Raw genomic sequence first — 12,990 nt, forward strand, 5'->3', positions numbered from 1 at the left:
AGTAACCATCGCAAAGGACTATTATAAATCGCACAGTGTGAACCCGGCTTAAGCCACTCAATTCATATGGATTAGTTTTACAATCTCTTTATGAACTTTTTGAAGAGTCAAAGTGGTTGTAGACTGTCAATAGAGGAAAAGGAATCACTCAGATTTTTATTAAAAATATCTTCATGTGTTCTGAAGATGAATGAAAGTCTTTTAGGTGTGGAATGACATGAGGGTAATTTTTTGGTGAACTAAGCCTTTAACTAATGTTAACTAATGAGATCTTACTGTAAAGTGTTGCCAATGTCTCAAGAATGGCTAATGATATTCCAAATATGTTAAAAATTGTATATATTTCCACCATGGTATTAAACACACTACATTATTTGAGATTATGAATATTGTTGGCTTTTTTTGATGAATTGTTTATATCCTTTTTTGTCACTTTGGAGCCTCTGCAAAATGCATAAATGTAATAAGGTGGAAATTACAGTTTGTTATAGATTCTCATTACATTAAAAAAAAAAAAAACGTGTTTTTGACTCTGTTTAGAATCAAACAGTGTACCACTGTGACTATGGAGCAGCTTTTCACCGTGCATCATGAGATGGGCCATGTCGAGTATTACCTCCAGTATAAAGACCAGCCGGTCAGCTTCAGGAGAGGAGCCAATCCTGGCTTCCATGAGGCCATAGGCGACGTGTTGTCTCTTTCTGTGTCCACACCTAAACATCTCAACACCATTGGCCTTCTGGATCAACTGACTGATGATGCTGGTAGGCGAAAGATGTGCAGAATGATACTTACAGTAGAGTGTAAACCTCCGATAAACTGATGAAGTATTTGAAATTCCATAGAGAGTGACATCAACTACCTGTTGAAGATGGCTTTGGAAAAGATCGCCTTCCTTCCTTTTGGATACCTTATTGATCAGTGGCGCTGGGGTGTGTTTAGTGGACGAACACCGCCTGAACGTTACAATGCAGAATGGTGGTACCTCAGGTAAAATCCAGCGTCTCATAATGGATCAATGTGGTCAGAATTCGATCATTTGTGCCACATAATGCCCTGGGTATATATTTTTTTGTTTTGTTTTTTTACACGTACGCTAGTGTACATGCCCAGTCGAACGCACAGCTTTGGAAAGTATACTTCATTTGACGCGTACTGAATGCGCATACACAGTCGTTCGACGCATGCGCGTTTTTGAGCAAATTCTCGCCACGAGTTACAACCCATGTAAAGATCTTTGTATTCTTTCATGCTAGATTTGTACAAATGAGGCTACTTATAACTTCTTAGCACAATCTCTCATCTATGTAGGCTTCCATTGTCGCTGTAACTTGCATGCGTTCTGGTCTGTTTATGCAGTTTTTCTTCAAATACCTTGTGAATCGAAGGCCTCAGAGCATGGTTGCCACCTTGTGGATAAACAAATTACTGCAAAAAAAACATGCATACTCTTCTGATGAGAAAATTTTATAATCCACCACTCATAGAAATTCGCATATTGTGCACTGTACGCTGACCCACGCATACTTGTAAAAAGTGAAGTAGGCCTATAATTTAGGCTTAAAGGAACATGGTGAGAAAAAAAAAATCTGAGATGGAAGGAAAAATGATATGTCAATGCTTTTTGCATTCTTTTGTGCTTGAATCTTTGTGTTCCCCTAAGAAACTTTTTGGCAAGCGGACACAAAGTTTCTCGGGGGACACAATAGTTTCTCAGGGAAATGCAAAAGTTTCTATTTTTTCCCCCTCTTAACTCATATTTTTTCCACTTACTGAACTAACATTTTTAAAGTGATGTCTGTAGATTCTTCTTTTTTGAGACATCAAAAACTATGTCAACAACTTACAAAGTATAAATAAATTGTGCAAAATTGTTTAAATAATTAAATTATCAAAAACATATTTTGCCTACTACTCTACATACACTACAATTGAAAATTTTGGGATCAGCAATATTTAAAAAAAAAGAAAAAGAAATTGCTACTTTTATTTAGCAAGAGCACATTAAAAGTGGCAGTAAAGACATTTATAATGTTACAAAAGATTTCTAATCCAACTAAATACTGTTCTTTTGAACTTTTTATTCATTAAAGAATCCTGAAAAAAATATATCATAGTTCCTACAAAAATATTAAACTGTTTTCAACATAATAAAAATGTTTCTTGAGCAGCAAATCAGCGTATTAGAATGATTTCTGAAGAATCATGTGACTCTGAAGACTGGAGTAATGATGCTGAAAATTCAGCTTTGCATCACAGGAATAAATTACATTTTAAAATATATTCAAATAGAAAACAGTTATTTTAAATTGTATTATATTTTATACAATATTTCAATACAATATTTCACAATAATGCTGTTTTTCTGTATTTCTTTATCAAAAAAATGTGATGAGACTTTTTTTCTCAAAATTAATAAAAAAATCTTACCAATCCCAAATCAATCAACAGTACTTCCATGAATTGACTGATATTTTCTTTCTTTTATTAGGACAAAATACCAAGGCATCTGTCCACCAACCAGACGTACAGAGGAACATTTTGATGCAGGAGCAAAATATCACATTCCTGGAAACACACCGTACATCAGGTTGGGTTCTTATCATGAGCTTCCCTTGATCAATCAATAACCAAAACTATGACTTACACAGAGAAATATTGATTAACTATTTTTTTTTCTCATTTAGATACTTTGTGAGCTTCATTCTTCAGTTCCAGTTCCATGAGAAACTATGTAAAGAGGCTGGACATACTGGACCTCTGCACAAATGTGATATTTACAGATCGAAAGAGGCTGGAGCTGTTTTACAGTAAGTATTGATTCTACAGATCGACTGCTTTGGATGAAACTGCTGTATCATCACCATGAATAGAAAGTCTAGTCAGATATCAACTGAGTGTTATTTGATTGCTTCTGGAAGGAAAGTCTTAATGGCTGGCTCTTCAAAGCCTTGGACAGATGTGCTTCAAGAGGCTCTGGGCACTAACAAAATGGATGCCAGTTCCCTGATGAGCTATTTTGAGCCAGTTACTACCTGGCTACGGGAACAGAATGAGAAAACAGGAGAAACGCTGGGCTGGCCTGATTTTAATTGGGTGCCACCGGTTCCAGAAGGCTACCCTGAAGACATTGGTAAGACCATATGCAGACTACCTTCATTAAAACTGGTATGAAAAGGAAGCTGTGATAGGCTTTTCTTCCCTGTTGTGATGTATATCTGAGTGAAATGCCTTCTCGGACAAGAAAAAATGTAGGGCAGGACTTGATTTTGTCCCTTTGGGCATTGATTGGATGGCTGTGGTTTGCTATTGGTCAATCACATGTGAGTGACAGGTTGTCACAAGAGGGAGGGGAAGTCATTTTGATTAAACAGGGCTCATGAATTTGCACATATAAATCATTTACTATAAGTAATGCAATATTTAAAAAAAATGTATTTGATTACACAGCTTCACCACATAATGTTTTTAGAAGAAATCCTACCTGTTTATTATCTTTATGATCCGTTATGGTGTACAAAACAATCATTCTAACAACAAGGCGAACAATATTTCCTCACAGAATTAGGCTACTTTTTAAACCATTGCTGCGACTTTTATGTTTAAAACAGTTCTGCTACATTATATATATTAGCCCGCTTCCTCAGAAAATGAGCAAAACTCATTTTTATCATGTTTTTTCTTCAAAGCCTCAGGTAAAATAACAGATGAGATGCAGGCCAAACAGTTCTTGGATGAATACAACCGCACAGCTGAGGAGGTCTGGAACGCTTATACTGAGGCCTCCTGGACTTACAACACTGACATCACTGAAGCCCACAAGGAGATCATGGTGAGGCCCAGACTGCTCTGTTTACTACAACAACATTAATTCGCAGAGTCTCATGCTGCAGTTTTTGGCTTTAGCTGCAAAAAAACTTGGAGATGGCCAATCACACAAAGATCTATGGACTAGAGGCCCATAACTTCGACACCAGCGACTTCCAAGATGAGTCGGTGAAGAGAATCCTGACGAAACTGAGTGACCTTGAGAGAGCTGTACTTCCAGAAGAAGATCTCAAGGAGGTAAGGATGGATGGATGGATTTTTTACAAATGAAAGTATTAAAAAAGACTGAACTTGTGCTTTTTAAAAGATTAAAATATGACCTCCATTTTTCATGTTCATAGTACAATAATTTGCTAGCGTCCATGGAGACCCTGTACAGTGTAGCGACAGTCTGCAAGGATGAATCAAATTGTCTGCCTTTGGATCCAGGTGAGTTAACTTTTACTACATTTACTGTACTGTTTAGAAGATTGTTTTTTTTTTAGACAATATTTTTATTTAGCAAGGACACATTAAACTGGTCAAAAATGACAGTAGAAAAGACATGTTACAAAAGATTTAAATTTCAAATAAATGCTGTTTTTTAGAACATTCTATTCATGAAAGAATCCTGAAAAAGTGTATAATGGTTAGCATAAAAATATTGATAATAATAAGAAATGTTTGTTGAGCAGAAAATCAGCATATTCAAATGATTTCTGAAGGATCATGTGACACTGGAGACTGGAGTAATGATGATGAAAATTCAGCTTTGCATCACAGGAATATGTTATTTTTAAAAATACATTCAAATAGACAACAGATATTTCATATTTCATAATATTTCTGTTTTTACTGTATTTTTGATCAATTAAATGCAGACTTTGTGAGCAGAAGAGACTTCTTTTGAAGTCATTGAAAAATCATGAATAACAGTATGCTTTAACAAGTAATGTGTCAAAGTCAGCACATAATAACAAGCTACTTTTATATAAGATTTTATTTGATTTTTTTTAAAAGTTATGTACATGCTGTGCAAAAACCCACTGTGTTTTTGTTAGTTACACTAACTGTAAAGTGTTCATAGTGGAACAGCGAACAATGAAAGTGCTTATAGAGTCTGTTTTTCATATCCCAGCCTGCCAAATTGATTACTCCAACCGCCTTTATGCTCTGTTTTTGATGTGTTTGTGTTTTGTTTTCCAGATCTGAATAAGATCATGGCTGAGTCCAGGGATTATGATGAGCTGCTGTTCGCCTGGCAGGGTTGGCGTAATGCCTCGGGCAGAGAGCTTCGCAACAGCTACAAGAGATACGTGGAGCTTGCCAACTTAGCTGCAAAGAGCAATGGTAAATGCCTGAAAATAAAGCACTTCTTGTATGAGATCTCTTGCAACACAGGACAGCTGGAGAAAGATATTTTAGTTTTCAGGCTACATTTTGAAGTTTACAAACTATAGTCAAGTGGCAACAAACACTAACTGACTCTCAATAAGAATCGTTCAAGAGATCTTTGAATGACGCTCTAAATGTTGATTGTTTGTCCATTATCAGGTCACTCGGATAACGGGGCGTTCTGGCGTTCCCTGTATGAGACTCCCACCTTTGAACAGGATCTGGAGGCCTTGTGGAAAGATCTAGAACCGCTGTACCTCAACGTTCATGCTTATGTGCGCAGGGCGCTGTACAAGAAATATGGACCGGAACGCATCAACCTTAAAGGACCAATTCCAGCTCATCTGCTTGGTGAGAGATGAAATATTCACAGTAACGTGATTTGTACATTTTTTTTTATCGCAGTATGCTTGGGATAGAAAGTGTCTTACCAACCAAATGTAATACATGTTATCTGGCCCAGTAATGTCTACCAATTAGGGGTGCGTTATCTGCACAATGGCGTAACTCGCTGCATAAAGGCACAATTTGTATGATTTTTGGATTCAAATTTCCAAAAACCACCAGAACAGTGTTGCCTTGTGTACTTACATGATCCCAGATGTCATACCCGCATTATCCTCGATTTCCCGTTTTATTTTGTAGAAACCATGGAAACACCAAAGACATTTTTTATGGTTTATTAGACAAGGGAACAACTGTTTGGATGCATTTATAAGCAGAAAACTAATATAGAATATAGATAATAAAGATAATAGAAATATAAACATATAGCTCAACATGTTTAGTCTTATTGTTTGGAATCTCGTTTTCTAGATTATATATTGATTATTATTAATTGCAACAAGTGTCTCATAGCAGCTGCCGAGCGAACACACAGAGTAACGTTATAATATCATTTTCAACACAATCAAATGTATCTAATATGATAAAACAGTGCTGCGTTACCTCACATATTTTTGAACGGAAGAAGCGGAAGTGGCGACTGTGACATAATAAAAGTCCCGCTGCTCTCGAGCCGTGTGTCGCGCTCGTCTCTCATTAGAAATCGCTCCAGCGGCCTTGTTCCACTCACACAGCGCTCAGCCCTACTCTGTTTCATACTACAGTTATGTTAATAATCTCATTCATTAACATGATTTTTTTCCCTGAGTCACGTTGGATTCTTTTCGCCAGCTGTGAGGTCAGGACAACAACTTTCATGATTCTGTGCTCAATCACGGCGTCATCCTTTGTTTTCAATCGGCGACCTCTAGTGGCGAAAATCTACATAGTGTGCCTTTAACTACTTGCATAGAATGATGCATTGTTGAAGAAATCAGTAACACTGTATTTTACAGTGTCTTTTTACATGTTAGTAGTAACTAGTTACTATGGAAGAGGATTAGGGCCAAGCAATAATAAAAAAATAAAACCATCTCGAGATTAAAGTTGTTAAATTTCAAGAAAAAAACTCGTTAAATTTGAGAAAAAAAGTTTAAATAAAATGTTGAGAATAAACTCGTTAATTACAAGAAAAAAACTTGTTAAATTTCGAGAAAAAAGTCGAGATAAAATGTTGAGAATAAAGTCATTAAATTATGAGAAAAAAGTAAATAATTTAATAAATAAATACGAGAACAAATTCTTGTAATTTAACTAATTTGTTCTCATAATTTAACGAATTTGTTCTGGTAATTTAACAGTTTTTTTCTCATATTTTAACGAATTTGTTCTTGTAATTTAATGAATTTGTGCCCGTAATTTAACAACTTTTTTCTCAGAGTTTATTCTCAAAATTTTATCTCGAATTTTCTCTAAATTTAATGACATTTTTCTCATAATTTAATGAATTTGTTCTTGTAAATTAACGACTTTATTCTCAACATTTTATCTCAACTTTTTTCTTGAAATTTAACAAGTTTTTTCTCGTAATTTAATGAGTTTATTCTCAACATTTTATCTCGACATTTTTCCCGCAATTTAACAAGTTTTTCTCATAACATAACGAGTTTATTCTGAACATTTTATTTCGACTTTTTACTCAAAATTTAACGAGTTTTTTCTCGAAATTTAACAACTTTAATCTCAAGATGGTTTTATTTTTTTATTATTGCTTGGCCCTAATCCTCTTTCGTAAGTTACTACTACTATAGTATAGTATTATAAACCACGTTGGTTAATGATGTAGCGGATCGTACGTAAACTTACAAATGTGATCAAACAAATTAATTCGGATTAGCCACCAATTCAGCAAAACATAGTCGCAAACTGCCACAAGACTGTGTTGGACAAAACATAAATTCGAACATAATTGATTTTGACCGATTTTGCCTATTTATTCTAATTGATTTACAGTAACTAACTGTTAATGTGTCAATATGTTTTGGCTCCATTTAGAAGACTAGGGTGTTCTTGGTGTATTGTTGTTCCACCATCATCCATATAAAAATAGAATTGAATATCTTGCTTGACAGTTGCAGTCAGCATTGACTTTCAATATCTAAAAAACAGCAGCTTTCTGGTAACTTTAAATGATTTTATTCCACTTTAAAATAATCTTTTCCTGATAATTTACTCACCCACATGTCATCCAAGATGTTCATGTTCTTTTCTTCAGTCGAAAAGAAATTAAGGTTTTTGATGAAAACATTCCAGGATTATTCTCATTATAGTGGACTTCAATGGCCTCCAGATGGTTGAAGGTCAAAATTACAGTTTCAGTGCAGCTTCAAAGGGCTTCAAATGATACCAGACGAGGAATAAGGGCCTTATCTAGTGAAACGATCTGTCATTTTCGAAAAAAAAAAAAAATCTGTATATGCTTTTTATAAACAAATGTTCGCCTTCTAAGTGCCTCCGCCAAAACTGCATTTTAAAAACCTTAATTTCATATAAGGTTTTCACATAAAAACCATTTCTTTTCAACTGAAGAAAGAAAGACATGAACATCTTGGATAACATGGAGGTGATCAAATTATCAGGAAAATTGTATTTAAAAGTGGACTAATCCTTTAAAATCAAATATGAATTGTGCATACTTGTTACCTTTACTACTTTAATTAAAATTCAGCAATTCAAAAGACATTTTTGAATCAATTCTAGTCCTGCAACCTTACATTATTCTTTAAACCCAAAGCTTTCTTTCACATAATTGGCTAAACACGGAAAAGGATTTAGTAACTTGCTGAAATCAACACTGTTTCAGCTAAAAAGTACTATCCAGATCTCCCTCTTTTTTCTCGATGGTTTACATTGATATTCCGAAGTTGTTTGCGGCAACTCCAAAAGAATCGACAGGATTTAATGTGCATTCAAAATCATCAAGCGTGACTGTATGAGTGTGTGTGTCTCTGTGTGTGTGTGTACATATTAGTGTCTGCATTTGGGTATGCACGTTTGGGAAATTGTGTGTACTTGTGTTTGAGTGTATGCAATGGTTCCACATGACTGGAGATTAAATGACTTGGAATTCCAAACCCAGTGGTTTCCTCCAGTGCCAGTGGTCAGGGATACATCTCTCACATCCTTCCGTTCATTTGGCTAATGTTCTTTTCTGCTCGGTTTTTCTCAGGAAACATGTGGGCCCAAACGTGGTCTGGTATCATGGACCTTGTCATTCCATATCCTGGTGCCACACAAGTGGATGCCACCCCTGCCATGATTGCCCAAGTAAGATTCAAGTGAAAACACATTCTTTAATCTATTCCCAGATCACACAGTCTGAACTCTTGGAATAAGTTCCATGTGTGTCACTCTCTGAAAGCAGCGGCTATTTACATTTACTGTAAGAAAGTAGATGCTGTTTACACTAAGTGCAAATAGTGGTAGATAGTGTTTACACCAAGTGTAAATAGTAACAAATAGCATCTTGTTTACATGGAGTGCAAATAGGTAAGACAGATATATTTTATGTCTCCTTGTGCATACAAAATGTCATTGGATTATTGAAATTCAGACAGTGAGTTTAAACTAAAATTTCCTAAAAAGACATAACCTTCTTGAAACTTTTTTTGGTTAAGAATCTTTTGGTAAAGACTTACAGTACTGTGCAACGACAAATGGAGGACACAAATTGCACTCATTGATTTCTATGTATATTAAACTTAGGTTTTCTATCAAGTAAACTGCTCTTTGGTTCTTCAGGGTTGGACCCCCAAGCGGATGTTTGAGGAATCAGACCGTTTCTTCACTTCTCTGGGTCTTTTGCCCATGCCTCCTGAGTTTTGGAACAAGTCCATGCTGGAAAAGCCAACTGATGGCCGTGAAGTGGTCTGCCATGCCTCTGCTTGGGACTTCTACAACCGTAAAGACTTCAGGTACATGCCTCATATCACAGCAATATGATCAAACTTAAGCATAGAGGTAGGAGATGTGTAATATATTCAATAACAAATGCTGTGAAACCACATGTGAAAACCATTATGATTTTTTAACGTGAAGTTTGGTCCAAAAACATCCAAAAATTCAATATAATTAAAATGGACTACATATACAATGCTTATTAGAGTATCGCCTTGTGAAAAAGAAGTGAATAATTGCACTGAATGTATACTTATAGTGTACTTTAGATCTTAAAAAACTGTACTTACAGATAAAGTAATAAAATAAAAGGCCACTTAAGTGTACTTAAAGAGAGTACACGTTCATGTTTCTGAACACACTTAAGTACACTTTTAAAATGTGCATTTTTGTAATAAGGTCAAAAGTTTTACTTTAAAGCATATTTATATTTTTTATATCATCTTTTGTCTTAAAGAAATACACTTATTTTGATCAAACTAAAGCATGAAGTATTTGATTATAATTTGAACTGTAGTGTCTTATTTGATATTACATTTAAAGTTAATGTTTAAAATGTATTAAATTCCAACTTAATTACAAATGTGTAATAACAAATATATTTAAAGGTCCAGAAAGTGATTTCTTAGAAATACTGTTGATATTTGAAATCAACACCCAAACAAACACACCCCTCCCTTCATTGCTCCGCCTCAAAAATGCCGAACACGCTATGCAACACAGGAAAACATTAACAGCTGGTGCATCAGACAACTCATATATGTATGGAAGAATCAGCTGTGATTCATCACATTCAACAACAGCATACAACAGCATATCTTGGTTCTGTTAAACATTGCAAAAACCAATGTTATTCACGTATTGAGCAGAAACAAAGACACTTCGGCATCCATACCAACACACCCACAGAATTATAGCTGCATAATTTATCCAACTCGCTCTATAATATGCAGAAGCAGGAATAAAGGAATAAAGCGAGCATTTGCTTTATAGGCCAAACCTGAGAAAATGGCACCATCTGGTAAAAAATAGTAAAAATTGTCATTTTTAATTTTGAAAGCATATTAACAAACACTGCATCTTTTATAGTTAAATGGCCCTTGGATTACTGTTTTAATGGGTTTCAATGTGGACATTTTTGTACTTAAAGGTGCCATCGAATTGAAAATTGAATTTACCTTAGCATAGTTGAATAACAAGAGTTCAGTACATGGAAATGACATACAGTGAGTCTCAAACTCCATTGTTTCCTCTTTATGTAAATCTCATTTGTTTAAAAGACCTCCGAAGAACAGGCGGATCTCAACATAACACCGACTGTTACGTAACAGTCGGGATCATTAATATGTACGCCCCCAATATTTGCATATGCCAGCCCATGTTCAAAGCATTAGACAAGCCAGTATTAACGTCTGGATCTGTGCACAGCCAATCAACAGACTAGGTAAGCAAGCAAAGACAACAGCGAAAAATGGCAGATGGAGCAATAATAACGGCAGTTAAAATAATTATTTAAAAAAAATCTATGGGGTATTTTGAGCTGAAACTTCATAGACACATTCAGGAGACACCTTAGACTTATATTACATCTTGTAAAAAACGTTCAATGGCACCTTTATAGGGTTAGTTCACCCAAAAATGAAAATAATGTCATTTATTACTCACCCTTATGCCGTTCCACTGCGGTAAGACCTTTGTTAATCTTCGGAACACAAATTAAGATATTTTTGTTGAGTGAGGCCTGCATAGCCAGCAATGACATTTCCTCTCTCAAGATCCATTAATGTACTAAAAACATATTTAAATCAGTTCATGTGAGTACAGTGGTTCAATATTAATATTACAAAGCGACGAGAATATTTTTGGTGCGCCTAAAAAACAAATAACGACTTATATAGTGATGGCCGATTTCAAAACACTGCTTCAGGAAGCTTTGGAGCGTTATCATGCAATTAAGTGTTCATTAACATAAATTCATCTAAAGTATTTTATTTCCTTAAGTACTTTTTTAAAAAAAAAAAGTATGCTAAAGTGTACTTCTTCACAAGCGTTGTGTTATTAACCTAGAAACAAACTCAACTGGATTCAGTTGCGAGTTAAGTCTCCCATGCACTTCGGATGTGGAGCGTTATTTGTATGATGTATAAAGTTTTTATGTACAGTAGAGTGTTTGGTTTTGTCTTGATTGCTGACTATAGGCTGTAAACAACAATGAATCTTGCTAGTTTTTAGACAGAGCCCATTCATGAAGTGTCCTAAGATGTCTGCTGGGCCAGACAAACCAGAATTTCATCTACTCCGCTTGTTCAAGGGATGTTAGAGCTGAAATGACATCTGAAACAACAGTTTTCTAGCCTTTTCCTTCCCATGTGTTATCTTGTAAACCTCACTGTGAACCTTTCCTCCCATCCTCTTACCATCTCTAGGATCAAGCAGTGCACGGTGGTCACCATGGATGACCTCATCACTGTGCACCATGAGATGGGCCATGTTCAGTACTTCCTGCAGTACAAGGATCAACCCATTTCTTTCCGTGATGGCGCCAACCCCGGATTCCACGAGGCCATCGGTGACGTATTGGCCCTGTCAGTCTCCACACCTAAACATCTTCAGAGCATTGGCCTGCTGGACAAGGTGGAGGAAAATAAAGGTACATCCGCAAAAAAGCTTTCAACAAAACACACATGTTAAATGCCAATCCAAACTCTAAATGTTTTTTTACCGGCCTGTAGAGAGCACCATCAACTTCCTGATGAGCATTGCCTTGGATAAGATTGCCTTCCTCCCTTTCGGCTACCTGATGGACCAGTGGAGGTGGAAAGTATTTGATGGAAGGACCTCAAGTTCAGAGTACAACAAAGAGTGGTGGAACCTGAGGTGACCATTCTTCTACCAATCCACACCGTTAAAGGGGTAGTAGGGCCCTATGGTTTCCGTGATACGGAATTAACTGTATAATACGGAATGTCACGGAATTTAGATGACTAAATCAAATGTATGGCTGTAATCGCAATATAGAATAGTGTCTGTGAATATTAAACCTCAAAAAGACTATTTAAATGGGAAGTCTGCATGTTCTGCGTGTCTCTGAATGAGCGGTGTAGTTTGGTGTACTACACATACTCAAGCATGCGTGATGCTCGAGGTGTTTTCAGCATCTGCCGTCTCATTATAAGAGGAGGACATGAACAAATTCACTTTTTGATTAGATAAGAAAAATAAGCATTATGTCTAAAAGACAGAAATTACAATATTTTACGGCTCACGAGGAATAACTGAGAGCTTATAAACATAAGGATGATAATTGACATAACGGGGAACAGGTGCGAAACTAATTAGAAACCATGGTAACAAACAAAAACGGTGAAAAAGAAACTAAACAGAACAAGATAACGAAACTAAGGGTGCGTTTACACGACAAAGATGTACTAAAATCATGTACAGATGACAATGTTGTCAAAATGATCCCCGTTTACACAGATCAGAATCAAAAATGATTAAAAACGC

General features: G+C 35.8%; 1 protein-coding gene across 1 annotated transcript in view; it reads left to right on the plus strand.

The window, feature by feature from the left end:
* Window positions 1–12,990, plus strand: part of ace (angiotensin I converting enzyme (peptidyl-dipeptidase A) 1) — a 44,033-nt gene that overhangs the window by 23,597 nt on the left and 7,446 nt on the right. Inside the window, exons 8-21 of the mRNA XM_067369689.1 lie at window positions 541–764; window positions 846–990; window positions 2,492–2,590; window positions 2,688–2,810; window positions 2,922–3,133; window positions 3,690–3,832; window positions 3,907–4,065; window positions 4,170–4,257; window positions 5,014–5,157; window positions 5,362–5,553; window positions 8,756–8,853; window positions 9,328–9,500; window positions 11,910–12,133; window positions 12,216–12,360. Coding sequence (XP_067225790.1) covers window positions 541–764; window positions 846–990; window positions 2,492–2,590; window positions 2,688–2,810; window positions 2,922–3,133; window positions 3,690–3,832; window positions 3,907–4,065; window positions 4,170–4,257; window positions 5,014–5,157; window positions 5,362–5,553; window positions 8,756–8,853; window positions 9,328–9,500; window positions 11,910–12,133; window positions 12,216–12,360 — 2,169 coding nt within the window. The remainder of the gene's footprint in view (window positions 1–540; window positions 765–845; window positions 991–2,491; window positions 2,591–2,687; window positions 2,811–2,921; window positions 3,134–3,689; window positions 3,833–3,906; window positions 4,066–4,169; window positions 4,258–5,013; window positions 5,158–5,361; window positions 5,554–8,755; window positions 8,854–9,327; window positions 9,501–11,909; window positions 12,134–12,215; window positions 12,361–12,990) is intronic.

The sequence above is a fragment of the Chanodichthys erythropterus genome, chromosome 19, assembly GCF_024489055.1.
Source record: "Chanodichthys erythropterus isolate Z2021 chromosome 19, ASM2448905v1, whole genome shotgun sequence".
NCBI classification, from domain to species: domain Eukaryota; kingdom Metazoa; phylum Chordata; class Actinopteri; order Cypriniformes; family Xenocyprididae; genus Chanodichthys; species Chanodichthys erythropterus.